At 32.2% G+C, this 16,372-nt stretch overlaps 1 protein-coding gene across 1 annotated transcript in view; it reads left to right on the top strand.

Annotated features, from left to right (window-relative positions):
- Window positions 1–16,372, top strand: part of LOC145243409 (nicotinamide phosphoribosyltransferase-like) — a 73,677-nt gene that overhangs the window by 49,129 nt on the left and 8,176 nt on the right. The window contains exon 7 of the mRNA XM_080106264.1: window positions 10,676–10,936. Coding sequence (XP_079962390.1) covers window positions 10,676–10,936 — 261 coding nt within the window. The remainder of the gene's footprint in view (window positions 1–10,675; window positions 10,937–16,372) is intronic.

Below are 16,372 nucleotides of genomic sequence, written 5' to 3'. Positions count from 1 at the left end.
TTTTATATACTCCCTAGATTATAATATCTACGATTGCGAATTGACGTCGTGTCTATCTTTTATTTTTTTTATTTTTATTTTATAAAATTCCCGCTATTCTGTTTTCTTGCGTGTTTGTTCCTGTTTTTCGTATAAATAAAGCGAAAGTATTTGAAGAAATTGCGTTTTCCTGGCACTCTTTGATCAATGTGGGGAAAACCCTTCATATCAGACAATTGCTATTCATTTGAGAGTTCCCTCTTTTTCGGGGGAGCTTGGTTTCAAACAAATAAATGAAACGGCAGAAAGCTGAACTAGCCTTCAGCCAACGTTCGTTTGTTTCTGCACCTGCTAGCAAGTCAACTTTTTGATTGGCATTGATAAATTTCAACACTTTTCACTTCCTATGGCTTTGTCACATTTTTTTTCACTTTCTTTTCCGTCTTCAGGTTCATCACGGGTTCGAGCCTCCCTCCCCACTAACTTTTTTTGTTTTTTTTTTCTTTTACACCTACAAACACCCGGGCAATGCTGGGTACCCCCACTAGTAGAAAAAAAAAATTTTACTGCATTTTATTTATTTCTCTTTCTTTCCTCTCGTTTTTTCTTTCTCTTTTTTTTTTTCTCCCTTCTCCTTTCTCTCCGTTTTGCTTTCCTTTTTCCTCTTGTGTCTGTTTTCTTTGAAAAACGAAAAATGTTAACTTTGTTGTGAAGGCTTGGATTTCAATCAATTCATGATTGAAGTAAGCAAGTTAGATGATTTTTATTTTCTCAAGGAATGACTTTTTGAGTTAAAACAGATTGGAGTTATTCTTCCCTGCTTTTCAATCAGTTGGAGTTTGAGAGCATGCTGGCTAGACATTCTGTTGTTGGCTCTTCAAACGCACCTATGAAGAGATGAAATCTATAAAGATTCGTGGTGTACCTTTTCGTAAAGACAAACTCTTAGCTGTTTTTGATGCTTATTCAGTTTTACCTCAATATTAAAAAAATGTTTGTAAAAAGAAAATAAACAAAATTGCACAAAAAGTTTAGGACCAAGTAAAGATGAGATACCCCGTAGCAGAAGATGAAGATTGGCGAACATTTCAAGTGACACCGGTTGTTCGACCTTGACATTGCCGGTGGTTGTTTGTAAACACGTCAAATAGCAGACATGGTCGAATGTTCGCGAGCAAGATTTTTTAAAATATATTTACAAAACTTTAAGATTTAAAAGAAAAAAAATATATATTTACAAAACATGTTTTTTAATATTAAATATTTACAAAACTTTTAAGGATTTAAAAAAAACTTTTTTTCTATTTACACAAAACTTTTTAATGTAAGTAACAAAACAAACGTATTTAAACAAAATATATTTAAAATGGGTGTCTTTCTGAATGCGTTTTTTTTTTTTTTTAAATATATTCACAGAACTTTTTTAATAAAACTAATAACAATAAGTATAATAAAAATAAAACAATAAATAAATAAAAAGAATGAGCCTTATTAATTACAAAACATTAAAAACCGACGTTATAACTGAGAATTTCGGGTGCTAAAACTTGTATTTAATTTGCCCTTGTGGAGAAGTAAGCAAATAGAAAGTTTTTTGGGGTTTTTTTAAATAAAAATAAAAGTTATAAAGATTTGTATCTTGTGATACTACATTTCATCTTTATAAAAATAAAAATTATAGAAAGACATGTGAATAAAATAATATTTTTAAATCTCGATTGTTTATACTTGTTGCTTATACTTGTGATTTTATTATGCACAAAAATTGCCTCGGTCTAGATGGATTTCTCTTTCACTGACCATCAACATGCATCGCACTTTCAATAACTATTGAATTGTATTAAAAATTAAAAATGCACACAGAAACACACACACACACACACACACACACACACACACACTGTCCATAAAAATCAATCTTGGTTGCAAAAACCCGCAAAACATTCACAAAAATCCGAACAAGTCAGTTATCTTATATTTGTTTCTGCCATTAAAAAGTTTATTTCAAATAATTTTATTTAAACGTTTTTAAAAAATATGTGTGTTTTTAATAGAGAAGAGATCAGCATCCGAAATTCAGTTATAATATCGGTTTTTAATGTTTTGTGATTAATATAGCTCATTCTTTTTATTTATTTATTTATTTATTTATTTTTGTCATAATAATAATTATTATTAGTTTTATTAAAAATTCTGTAAATATATTTAAAAAAAACCATGTATTTAAATATATTTTGTTTAAATACGTTCGTTTTGTTATTTACATTAAAAAGTTTGGTGTAAATAGAAAAAAGTTTTTTTTTTGATAAATCCTTAAAAGTTTTGTAAATATTTAATATTAAAAAACATGTTTTGTAAATATATATTTTTTTTCTTTTAAATCTTAAAGTTTTGTAAATATATTTAAAAAAATCTTGCTCGCAAACATTCGACCATGTTTGCTATTTGACATGTTTACAAACGACCACCGGCAATGTCAAGGTCGAATAACCGGTGTCACTTGAAATGTTCGCCAATCTTCGTCTTCTGCTACGGGGTATCTAATCTTTACTTGGTTCAAAGTTTATTATGTAATTATTAGGTTTTAGAAAGACAGTACACTGAAAATTAAATAAATTTATCAAATATTCTTTTAAAACAAAGAAAAACAAACTTTAACAGCAAAATGTCTTGTCTGCCATTTTCAGTTTACGCTATGATCACTGGCCAAAGGACACAATTCAAACACACAATCATAATAATAATACTGGCTAGAAATCTACCAATCAGATTTTATTTTATTTTATAAAAACAAAAATACTAGATGAATGCATGCAAATTTTGGTGTACAGTTTGTTTGTTTTTTTTAAATCTAACAGGTATGTATTTAATAAAGATTTTGTGCAATTATATTTTTTTTAATATTAGAGTAGATCTGGATAAACGTCCTGTTTTTTAATTCTTCTCAGTATTGCCAAAATAAAAGCTATTTTTTTTTTTTGTTGTTAATTTCAATGTTGTCTGTTGTCTACCATTTCTATCTATGAGAATTGTTCAAACATTCTATTCAATTATTTAGAACATGGAGTTGGATGGACCTTTTTATCACAGCCAAATTTTAATCACAATAAAAACTGATACCCTTAATCTCATCATCATTATTATTATTATTATTATATTATTATATATATATTAATATATTATTATAATATTATAATATAATATTATTATATATTATTATTTTGCTAAACAAAATTGATTCTGAAATCTAATATATAAAACTATATCTGTCTGTCTCCATATTTTCAAACTCTATCTCTACCGAAACTAAAAGTCACAGAGTAGCGCTAGGAGCCTCAAATGATTGAATTTTTTATGGACGTTTTTTTTATGGGTCTAGCTGGTTAAAATAGTTTTTAATGGGTCAAAAAGCGGTCAAAATTGAATAAAATCGTTATACATTCATCTTAGTTTATTTAAAAATTTTTAATTTTTTATCAGTACATATGCATGTCACGTTGGTACAGTGGTAACATCACCAGCTTTGAATGTTACAGTTTTGCTTTCAATTTTGTTTTTAGCTGATGGAACCCAAATACTTTTTTTTTTTTACTTTTTATACGAAATTAAAATTTCATATTTAGGCATATTTTACGACTGGACAAAGCTGGGCTCCCGCCCCATTAGTCTATGATAATTTCTTCCATTCCTTACAGCATCTCTCTCACAGAAGTAACGTTGCCAGTCTTTCTACACTCTATAATGAATCAATGAAAGATGCTCAATTGAGCTCCAATCAGTGGTTCTTCCTTTTGCTGCAAGAACTTGTCTTCTACTACAAAAAAAAACCCAAAAAAACTGTTGCCACATCGGGGCAAGAGCAGCTGGAAAGAATTTGTCCTGCCTTGATAGAGTTCAAAATAGACTTTGTAGCCTCGTAGGAGATGTCCTTTTCTCTTCCCTGCAACCTCTATCTCACAGAAGAGATGTTGCGAGCTTGTCTCTGATGTATCGTTATTTTCATGGAAAGTGTTTGACTGAGCTTCAGTCTATGGTCCCCCCTCGCCAAACTTTCACAAGAAACACTCGTCTAGCTGAAAACATAATCAATAATTCCCCCCACTCTTTATCTGTGCCTAAACCTAAACGTAGATTCCATGAACAAAGCTTCTTTCTTAGAACTGCACGCCTGTGGAATTGTCTTTCGTTTTCCTGCTTTCCAGCTGACTACAATATGGTTGTCTTCAAGTCTAACGTAAACAAGTTCTTGATGAGCCGTTCCATATAAGTTAACAAATTTACCAAATTTTCATTACTAATGATTACTATATTTTTCAATTTCTACTGTACACTCTTTAACCCTTATCCTTGAGTGGCCTCTTGGCCTTGATAATGGGGTGATGCCTGTGTAAAAAAAAAAAAAAAAAAAGTTCATGCCTTCAATAAATATTGTACATATAGTAAATGATTGTGAGTTCATATTTGTATGAGAAAATCAGTATATACATATATGTTAAAGTCAGTCTGTGTTTGTGTTACATTATTAAGCCCGTGTGTGTGTGTGGATTTCTTTTAATTCACTCATGTTAAATAAAGGATAGTCATCTACAATTTTTTTTGTTTATTTTTTTTAGAATCATGAATTACTAGGCATTTCTTCTGAATACCATGCTTAGAATGCCGTGCCAATTTATTACATTGGTGCATAAGTTGTCAAGAATAACCAATTTCTGGTATGTGTAATACACTAATTACAACATCCTGCAACTTTCGACTATAAATTGGTAGTTGCCATTGGAGATAATTACATTAGAAGGGCAAAAGTTTGAACTTACACTTTTTTTTTTTTTTTTGCAGCACTCTTGTTCACCCCCAAACAAGACATATTACCACTTGGACACAAGGGACTACTATTTGGGAACTTGTTTACAGGGAGGACTATGTAAGGAGACGAGAGAGATGTCTGTTCACTTTACATTAAAACTTTTGCATGTTAATGCAGTCAGAAAAACACGGAGCAGGGAGGGAATTCCAAAGTTTAGCAGTCTGAGGGAAAGAGCTGTTAGAGTAGGAGGCTTTTTGGCATCTAGGAACCTCAACAGTGGATGAGTGGGATTTTATTGCTAGACATATTTATTGGAGGCACGTATGTAGAGGAGGTACAAGTGCAGTGTGTTCGTTTTAGCGCATTCCATTAAAGTACTTGTGAGACAGGGATGCAGCATTGCAGCGATGGGACTGTGATTAAAGCTTTGTTGATAGTGCGGGAACTATTAGATTGACTACATTTTTGGGGGGGACCCTTTCTAACAGCAAGAGATGCACCAGCCCAGATGCAGCAACAATACTCCATGCATGGTCGAATGGTGACTTTGTCGGGATACAGGATACTTTCAGGTGTGAGTAATTTTCTAGCATGGTAGAGGGAATCCACCTTCTTTGCAGCAGCCTCGGCAATGTTCTCAATGTATTTTTTCCAGCTTATGTTGCCTATGTATGCTTTAAGGATGAGCTATCAGACAGACTGTTATTAATCATGGCTATCGGGATTTGAGAAGATTTTTTGTAATTGTTAAAGTAAAGAAGCTTAGGCTTTGTAGAATTATATGTTAGCATCCATCTAAAGATTTTTTAGGATTTTTAGTGATTGTATCAAATAGCAAATCATTGTCATTTATTCTAGTTGGTACAAATGTTTTTGAAATATTTTAGAATTTTTTAGATGATGATCTGTACTTTATACTATTTGAATTATTCAAACTACTGTTCTCACAACGTTTCACATCTCACAACATTTCAGCCGATGTAACATCCAACCTTTTTGGGTGCATCTTGTTGAACTAGGGGGGGGGGTCTGTACAGAATTTCAAACTTAACTCCTTATGTAGCACAGCTAGAATCCAGGGCAGTGCCAAGAAAGGAGTGTGTTTGAATTATTGAGAATTTTCTATATCATAGCCAGACGTGTTTATCATTTGAATGGCGATAAAACAAAGATTGTTGGACATTCATTTCTAAAATTTGGTGGACAAGTCAGGGATAAACTGAATTTTATTTGTACCAAATATAATTGATTTACAGAAAGGATTGCGAATATTGTTAATAATTCCATAAGTGTCATTTGGTATGTGTGTGTGAGGGGGGGGGAGCTCATGTGTGTATTATATTTTAATGGCTTCCTAAAATCTACGTAGATATCTAAAATTTCAGGAAACAAATCTTTTAATCTTTAAAACACCCACTCTAGTATAGAAATAGGAAGTAAATCGCTCTCCATTTTGATAAAACTAATTTTAGGAGTATGTTTTTTTTTGTCTTAATATGTAATGAGTTGAATGAAAATTTAAAGGTTATGAATATTGAAATGTTTTTCTTTGTAAGATTGTAAATAAAATGCAATAGGAAATATTTACTGGATTTACAGTAAATTTATATCCTTGTTAATAATTATTAAAATAATTTTTTGTCTGTCAAGTATCGATTCCCTATCAGTTCATGCCAATCCCTTCTATGTGATTTTTTTTTTATTTGTTGATTTATCCTGAATCACAATTGTATTTGTTTCTGGTCGATTTTATTTTTTTTTATTTATTGTAATATATATAAATAAAAAGGAACAAACCGAGTTATGTGTTCATCAACATTTCGTCTTTATTTCGAGACTTCCTCTGGATGAAATAAATGTTAATGAACACATAACTCAGTTTGTTCCTTTTTATTTCTCTATTTAGTTGGAATACTATTTCCATTATTCTCATCATATATATATATATATATATATATATATATATATATATATATATATATATGCATGCATGTGTATGGAGTATTGTTGTCACATTTGGGCTGGTGCATCTGCTACTAGTCTCTCACTCCTCGACAGGGTTCAAAAGAGAAGCAAATCGATCTCGATTTTGATAAAACTAATTTTAAGTGTATGTTTTTTTTTGTCTTAATATGTAATGAGTTGAATGAAATTTTCAAGTTTATTTTTTATTTATTTCAATATATACTAGTGAGGGTGCCCGGTGTTGCCCAGGTGTTTGTCAGTGTGTGTATAGGGGGTAAAAAGTGAAGGAGGAAAAAAAAAGTTTTGGTAGGCAGGTAGGCTTGAACCTAAAGCCTTGAGGTGAAGTCGGAAAAAGAAAATGTGACATGTTACTGCTACGCTAAGGGGGAAGAGGAATTGAGACCGTTTAAATTAAATGCTTAAAAAATGCAGGTGCATAAATGAAGTCTATTTTTCTAGGTCAAACATCACGCCATAGAGAAATGAAATCATGCAGAACCAGTTAAGCTTGGAGCTTTCTGTGTATTTGTTTGTTCCCCCAAGATGTTGGGGAAAACCAGCTCCCCATAAAAAGGGGAGTGTCCAAGTGAATAGCAATTGTCTGATATGACGGGTTTTCCCCGCATTGATCAAAGCTCATTGCTTTTCTGGATGTGACAGCATGAAAGGTCGAGAACACTACTTCGCTTTCGAAGTTTTGCTTGTGTACACAAAAAACACAAACAAACAGAAGACAGAATAGCAGGAATTTTATAACATAAAAGTCACTCAAATAAAAGATAGAGACAACCTATTTTCGTACATCAGGGATATTATAATCTAGGGAGTATATAAACAGTTGTAAGAAATGGTACCCCCCCCCCCCCAGAAAAAAGCCTTTGCCAGACATACAAAAAAATTGCACACACACACATTTTCGCTTTTATATAATAGATAAATAAAAAGGAACAAACCAAGTTATGTGTTCATCAACGTTTCGGCTTTATTTCGAGACTTCCCCTAGGTGAAATGAAGACGAAATCTTGATGAACACATAACTCAGTTTGTTCCTTTTTTTATTTCTCTATTTCGTCGGAATACTATTTCCATTATTCTCATCATATATATGTGTGTGTGCGTGTGAGAGAGAGAGAGAGATGTATTGTTGTCACATTTGTGCTGGTGCATCTGCTCTTAGTCTTTCACTCCTGGACAAGGTTCAAAAGAAAGTTGGCAACCTAATAAGTCCTGCACTATCATCTAAGCTTCAACCTCCGTCTCATCAATGAAATGTTGCATCCATCTGCCTGTTTTACAAGTATTTATTTTTTTTTTTTAATTCAATTTTCACCCCAAACCAGGCACAGTGCCACTTTGAAGTAGGGGGCTACTATTGGGGGACATAATTTCTTTGATGATATGTTAAGTTTCATGTTTCATTTGGAAGACATTTGATGTGTTATAGCCGAAATAGTGCTTAATTTAAAGTTTTATTTTATTTTAATTTAATTTTCACCCCAAACAAGGCACAGTGCCACTTTGAAGTAGGGGGCTACTATCGGGGGTATAATTTGCAGGGGCACTATGAAGAGAGATGAGCAGCAAGATGCTTGTTCACATTGCACTTGAACTTCTGCATATCAGTACAGTTGGGAAAGCAGAATCCTGGAAGGGAGTTCCAAAGACTTGCAATTCTGGGGAAGAAACTATTGGAGTAAAATGCTTTCTTACACGTAGGGATCTCTACTGTAAAGGGGTGGGACTTAGTTGCTTGTCGGGTTTGTCACGTCAAGGAGGTACAAGTGCTTGTAGTTCGTCAGGGCATTCACCGTTAAAGTATTTGTGGAACAGGCAGAGGGATGCAGAGAGATCCCCAGATGCCAGAAAGTCTTCTACTCTAATAGCTTCTTCCCCAGAACTGCTAGACTTTGGAATTCCCTTTCGCGTTCCCGCTTCCCTAATTGTATTAACATGCAGGAGTTCAAGTGCAATTTGAACAGACATCTTGTTGCTCAACTTCCTACTTAGTATCCTTGCAGTTATGTCACAGATAGTAGCTGATGAGTTGTGATACAACGAAACAGGACTGTATGTCGATGACTACAAATATATATATATATATATATTAGTGTGTATGTATTATTGTAATTAGTAGGGAGAGCCCAATTTCTACATGTAATGTCACTGTCGTCTTTTCTATGTTTTTCTTTTTATTTACTTATTATTATGAAGAATAATTAAATTAGGGAATTAGGAATACCTTATAGGCACTAATATTTGTATATTTTTATATTTGGTTATTATTATTATTATCATCATTATTCACTTAGAGCTACTGTAGGGGACTGGTGGTATATAAGAACATGCGTGTTCATCTCATGTTCGGGTGTCACCAGTTTGTAGCGGACTAGGGTTGTATATTATATATATCACCCAGTCGTACAAAATAGGAAAAATGAATTGAATTGAGAAAGAAACGAACAATGTGTTAAATTGAAATAAACAAACTAGAATTTATTTCATGAAGAAACAAATAAAAGAAAGGGTACAGCACGTGTTTAGTTTGCCGGGCGTCTCTTGCTGTTAGCTGGTGAGAGGGAAAGTTTATTGTTGTAGAGAGAGAGAGTGAGAAAGTCAATCCAGGCCATGGAGAGAGAAAACGTGTAAGGTGTATGTATTGTCAGTTGGCTCTTGCCCCACACATAGTAGCAGGGGGCGTGAAGCATGCCCCGAAGGGAGCGGTAAGTCCGTCAGCCACTCAGGTCGGGAGCCGAATCGAAAAGAAGGAAACAGCTCAGGTCTCTTGCTTTTGTAGTTGTTTCCGGTGTCCTTCGCGCATGTGTGGATTTCCTTTAAAGGGAAGTGACGTTGCCCGTGTGTGCGTACGTGTGCATACATCTGTGTACATTAGCACGTGTGTGTGTATGCACATGAATGTGAGTGTGTGAACGTGAATATATGTATGTGTGTGTACGTGCGCACGTATATGTGTGTGCGCATATGTGTATGACTAGAAAAGTGGCTTGAAATATGAACGCGTGTTTTTGTGGGAGACTAGAAAAGGCTTGCACACTACTATGAACCAATTTAGTGTATGAGGTAGGGATGAGAGGACAGAAAAAATTAGTTTCTATCATTCTAACAAGTAAATGTTCATAAAAGAATACTGAAACTAGGTTGAACAATCAGTCAGCTAAGTCCAAGCTCTTACTAACATTTGTGTATTTTCTTTTATTTGGAAAATATTTAATAAAAATGCTACTGCTTCTTTGATTTTTAAAAGACTAGCTGGGGAAGGGGCGGTTTTGCCCAGTTGTAAAATATGCTTAAATATAATATTTTAATTTGTCCAGATTTCGTATATATTATTGTACCTATTTACTATGCCTCCCCACGGGACAGAGTTAGACACCAGGGTCGTTTTTTAACGTGGAGAAAAGGTACAAAAATAAAAATTGTCTCAGTCGTGAAGGATTTCTCCTCCACCGAAAGAGAACAAGAAATGGAAGTGCAGCATCTGAAGAACAGATACTACACTTTGATCTTGACCAAATTGTGATTTCAACAGTAAAAAAAAGAGATTTGGGTGCTATCAGCTAGAATCAAAACAGAAAGCAAAACTGTAGCATTCAAGGCTGGTGATATTAACACTGTACCAACGTGATACGCAATTGAACTGATTAAAAGATAAACTAAAATGAATGTACAAAATGCATAATGATTTTTTCAATTTTGACCACATTTTGACCCCTTAAAAACTATTTTAACCAACTAAAGACCCATAAAAGAACAGTCTATAAAAAATCCAATCATTTGAGGCCCTTAGCAACTTTTAGTTTTGGAAAAGATAGTTTGAAAATATGGAGACAGACAGGCAGACAGTTTTAAAAATTGGATTTCACAAAAACATCTCTAATATTGTTCTGGTTTTTTTTTTTTTTTGTCTAGGTTCTGGACATTTTAGGTTTAAAGTTTGGTGCTGAAAATAACTCAAAAGGTTTTAAATTACTCCCTCCATATGTGAGGGTCATTCAAGGAGATGGCATTAACTATGAGACTCTTGGAGAAGTGCTAGAGAGTATGAAGGAACATGGCTGGAGTGCAGAAAACTTGGCTTTTGGAAGTGGTGGTGGCCTTTTACAACGTGTTGATAGAGATACCCAAAAATGTGCCTTCAAATGCAGTTGCATTACACGAAACGGTGAACAGGTAAGTGAGATGCCATAATTTCTCGGATTCATTAGGAACAGACATTCATTTTTATGCTCATCTCATAAGAAGGTTCAGTTTTATTTATAGGGTGGAACGATAAAATTATTGTGCTAGAAAAGACAACATGATTCCATTTCTATTTGATGAAAACCAGTTTTTTTTTTTGTTGCAAACCATCTACTACTACTATAGTTGGCCAGTTGTGTACAAATCTCGAGAATGATAGGAGCCTTCTATTATGTCTGAAAGTGACACAATGTTGTTCAACAAGCGAGATCAGAGATGCACCGCAGTACAACTGCACATTAAAGCTGATTCATTTGAGGAATTTTGTAAGTTCTCTTTTTTTCTCTATGTTACCACTTGCTTGTTGATAACGAAATCATTCAACAGGTGTGGACTAGATGGGATCTTAACATCAACTAACTGACTGATTAATGCCCAAAAGTAATCTTTTGCGCAAGAGTTGGTTAGGTTTTTTTTTATTCAACCTGATGCCCACTGGTCTTCCTTCATTAGAATGTACTGCTGTTACCTATATATATATATATTTTTGTATAATATATACAGGAATTTACATTGGTAGTCGGTACCGACGGTTTCAAGCCCAGTATGTGAGGACTGCTCTTAATGTCCGCCTCAGGCTCTCTTCAGCTGACTCTCATCTGTCTTTAACCGGAACCGGAACTCTATATATGCACACCATAATTTTTATTTATTTATCTTATCTTTTTTTTTTTTTTTTTTTTTTTTTTGTATGCTATTTTTATAAAGTAATACATTTGAAGCAATAATTTAAAAAGTATGGGATGATGCCTTCTATATTATTATTTTTCTTTAAGCATCCCCCCCCCTATCATTCAGTTTAAGTCTTGTTTAAAAACGTTTAAAAATTCATTTTGAAGTTATTTCTAATCTCGTTTAAAAATAGGGTAATAAAATTTAGATTGAAATAGACCTAGGAAGTGCCCAGGAGATGGTATATACTAATATTTAAGTATCGCTTTGCGTTTAAAAACGTTTAAGATTTATTTTAAATTAACCTCTAGTTTCGTTTTAGTTACGGTAATAATATTTAGTTAAAATAGACTTAAATTGTGTAAAAATATGGCATATGTTTATATTTAAGTCTCGTTTCACGTTTAAAATTATTTAAACTGTTATTTTAAAATTATATGTAATTTCGTTTTAAAACACGGTAATAAATCTTAGATTAAAATAGGTCTAAACGGTGTCAAAAATTGGCGTTTTTATATTTAAGTATATTAAGTATAATAAGATCTATTTAAAAACACGTTTTAAAACATTTAAAATTTTAAACTTAAAAATTCTCTCTAGATCTCGTTTAAAATAGGTGATAAAATCTACAATAATATAAAATAAATTAAAATATTTTGACATGTGTCCATGACTAAATTTTTTTTTTTTTTTTTTTTTGATCTTCACGTTTTATCTTTTTTTCTATCCTAATTTATAAGAAGCGATCCTCTTCTATGTATACATTCCTTCAAGCATTCATTTCTTACATTTAAGCATCCATCTTCTTGGATTGCTTTTAAAATATAATACTTTTCGGCATTGCAGAGCGAGCATTGTTTTAGCTCTGGGGAGTAAGAAGGTTTTTGCTCGATTTTTTTTTTCCATTTCACCGTAAAAGGCGCACCTTCTTCTTTTAACTGCCAGATCTTATTTGCTAAAGCCGTATTACTTCTCTCTTTTGCTCTAAAAGAGCTCATGTGCATATAATATCTCTGTTTAAACGGCCCCTTCGTCATTCCAATGTATTTATTAGTTACGTTTGTGGATGTATTTGTTACAGTTGCTTCATATACAAGTGACTCTGCTTTACAATTCCCTTCAAGCGGGCACTCATTTTTGGCTCTGCAAGAGTATGTTGCATTTTCCCTCTCTATTGGTTCTCTAGAGGTGATGGATTTTATTGACGGTGTTGTTGAGTAGCTTATTTTAATTGTATTTCTATTGAATATTTTATGTAGCTTGTGCTTTTTTGGAAAATGTTTATCTAGTAGTTTCAAGAACAACCGTCCTACTTTAGTTTTTACATTTAATGAAAATGGAGGTAGAAACCAAATTACTTTCCGTCCTCTGTTTTTTTTGTTTTTTTGTTGGTTATGGGTTGGTTCGAATCTTATTTTTTCTTTAAATCAACTTTTATGGAGCGCGTCATTGTAATATGGAGCTGCTTGTTCAAATACTTCTGCATTTGAAGACAATGTAGATATTCTTTTGCTCACATTTGCTACCATATTTTTAAATATTGTCGGGGTGTGGCATGAACCTTTGTTTATGTATACTAATTTTTCATTTGGTTTATGAAAGGGTTTATATATTCTTTTTTGGAGATCTAAAGTTACGTCTAAGAAGTCCACTTTACGTAAATTTGTGGATATTATTATTTTAAATCCTAACTCCTTGAAATACTTTTCTATTTCTTTTCTAAACCTGTCTAATGCATTTCCATTGTAATTTCGCGATAGACATAAACCATCATCTCTATATAGTCCGAATGAATGATCTGGGAATTTCTTTTCTAAGTTGATCAGTATAAACAGTCCGACTAAATCGCACACGTCTGCACTGTCATAGGCCCCCATTGCGACGTCAAATTGGTCCTCATCGTTTGTTTTTTTAACCCACGTTTTTCCTTCGAAAAACAAAAGAGTTCGCCTTGCTTGCATAATTGTTTCTATATCTAGGGTGCTTATCTTTCTATATTTTGATGCAAATTGTAATGTCTTTTCTAAGATTTCTTTAGTAATCCCATTCTTTTTAAATTATTGCTTCAAATGTATTACTTTATAAAAATAGCATACAAAAAAAAAAAAAAAAAAAAAACGTTTTTAAACGCAAAGCGATACTTAAATATTAGTATATACCATCTCCTGGGCACTTCCTAGGTCTATTTCAATCTAAATTTTATTACCCTATTTTTAAACGAGATTAGAAATAACTTCAAAATGAATTTTTAAACGAGACTTAAACTGAATGATGGGGGGATGCTTAAAGAAAAATAATAATATAGAAGGCATCATCCCATACTTTTTAAATTATTGCTTCAAATGTATTACTTTATAAAAATAGCATACAAAAAAAAAAAAAAAAAGATAAGATAAATAAATAAAAATTATGGTGTGCATATATAGAGTTCCGGTTCCGGTTAAAGACAGATGAGAGTCGGCTGAAGAGAGCCTGAGGCGGACATTAAGAGCAGTCCTCACATACTGGGCTTGAAACCGTCGGTACCGACTACCGATGTAAATTCCTGTATATATTATACAAAAAATTATATTGCTCTTATTTCGAGAAAGGTTTTTCCCTAATAATAGAGCACTGTATGGGATTTCTTTTTCTACAAAAAAGTACAAGTATATATATATATATATATAGCTCTTGGATCGTTGCTGTTACCTATTTTGAGTGATAATGATCTTGAATCATCACAGCTGTTACGTCAATTCTATGCAATAGCCTGACAAATTTTAACAAGGATGAAACGCTGAAAATTCTCTGTAGCTTAATTGCCATATATATTTTCATAACATACTACCTAGCTCTATTTACATATTGAGTACTTTGAAGTAAATAATGAAAATTGATACATAAAATTTTATGTAGAGACATGAAATGAATATGTTAGTGACGGGACGATTCCAATATTTTTCCCCGATTCTGATACAATTACTAATTCTGTACTAAATTCCAAATTCCAATACAATTACAGGTTCCAATTCTTTATAAATCTCTAAATATTTGTACTATAAAATTGTTATTTTTTCCTGATTACCCTAAAAACACATTTTAAATGTGCATTTATTTGCTCAAGCATAAAAACACACTCGTGGAAGTGATCTATAGATTTTAGCTTTACTAGTAATTTAAAATAAATATTTATTATTTTATCTCTTCTCGTCTGGTGCATGAACGAGTTAAGGGGTAATTTTTACCCTGGGTGCCAGCCTGCCAGTATATTCTTTTGTTTTTACTTTTATTCATGTTGTCTTTTTTTTTTAATATTTGGTCAGGGTTTACTTCCTGTTAGAAGTATCCTCATATCAGGATTTTTACCCTGACAAGTCCCTATACAGAGAGACTGAATACACCTGAGGGTGGTGTCTAGTAGGCATCCAAGTTTCTCTCCCAGCAGTGGAAGGTTTTGTTTTAAACAAAATAGAATTAAAAAAAAAAAAAAGATTATTAAAAGAATCATTTTCGGCATCAGAAAATAATTTTCCGGTACCAATTCTGATACCTATAAAAGTTCTGATTTTTCCTATTCCCAATTCCGATTAACCGTCCCAACACTAATATATATATATATATATATATATATATATATATATATTCGTATTCCTGTCTGTTTGTTTGTTTGTTCATAATTTGATTAATATATACAAAACGTGTCTCACTTTAATCTTTCATTTATTTCTATATACGAGTATAGTACGATACTTGGAAAAATATACAATTAAGAGATCACCTTATTTGCATATGACATTAAAAAAAATTGATTTTACTAAATAGCGGTATCTTAGTTAATGTTTTTAGTAAGAGAATTATTTTAAGTATTCTATTTAAAATTGTTATTTAATAAATTTTAAACAACAATTATATTGATAATATATTTAATTTAATTTATTTTGGAATTAATATTTCCAACAGCGACCTATTTTTTAAAACTTTTTTTTAGTTATTTGCCCCTAGATGCTATCCATAAAAAACAAAAAACAAACGTTTACCAAATATCATTTGGTAATTTCATTAAGTTTCTAGCTGGAAAATATAATTACGTGTAGATAGAAAAAATGTTTGGCTTTTATAGTATTTTTTAAATATTAAAAAAAAAAAAAAACACTTACGAAAAAAACTGAAAAGATTTCATTTGTTTGTTTTATTTTATTCCTTACGGCAATACAGAAATCGGTAAATTTTTACCACGTAATTCAGCGTTGTTTAATACCTAAAAAAATGAAAATCTACTGCCCCCCCCTCTAAATTCCACAATTTACACTTTTTTTTCTTTTTTTGGGTTAATTTCATCGATTACAAACTTAATTTTCTAATTAGAAAGGTACGACGTTACCCAGCGACGTTTAACCCCTAAAAAAATGGAGATCTACTGTTTTTTCAGCCTAATACATTTAAACAGCTTTTATAAATATTATGAGAGAAGAAATTATGAAAAAAAAAATAATAAAATAACATGTTAGAGTGGGGGATCACTTTTCTATATAAATTTAACATAAAATGAGCACCCACTTTTTGGCCACCAAGCATTCATGAGACATGTCACCTCTATCAGTTTTTCAAGTTTGGCAATTGAGGGGGATGGCAAAATCTGACAAATACAAATTTTTTTTTTCTGGTGGGGGTGGGGGGATTACATTGGAAACATAAAATAACAATAAATTTAAT

The sequence above is a fragment of the Euprymna scolopes genome, chromosome 22, assembly GCF_053919585.1.
Source record: "Euprymna scolopes isolate OS-2025 chromosome 22, ASM5391958v1, whole genome shotgun sequence".
Classification (NCBI taxonomy): Eukaryota; Metazoa; Mollusca; class Cephalopoda; order Sepiida; family Sepiolidae; genus Euprymna; species Euprymna scolopes.
The sequence above is the reverse complement of the archived record's forward strand: the minus strand, read 5'-3'. Positions and strand labels throughout refer to the sequence as shown.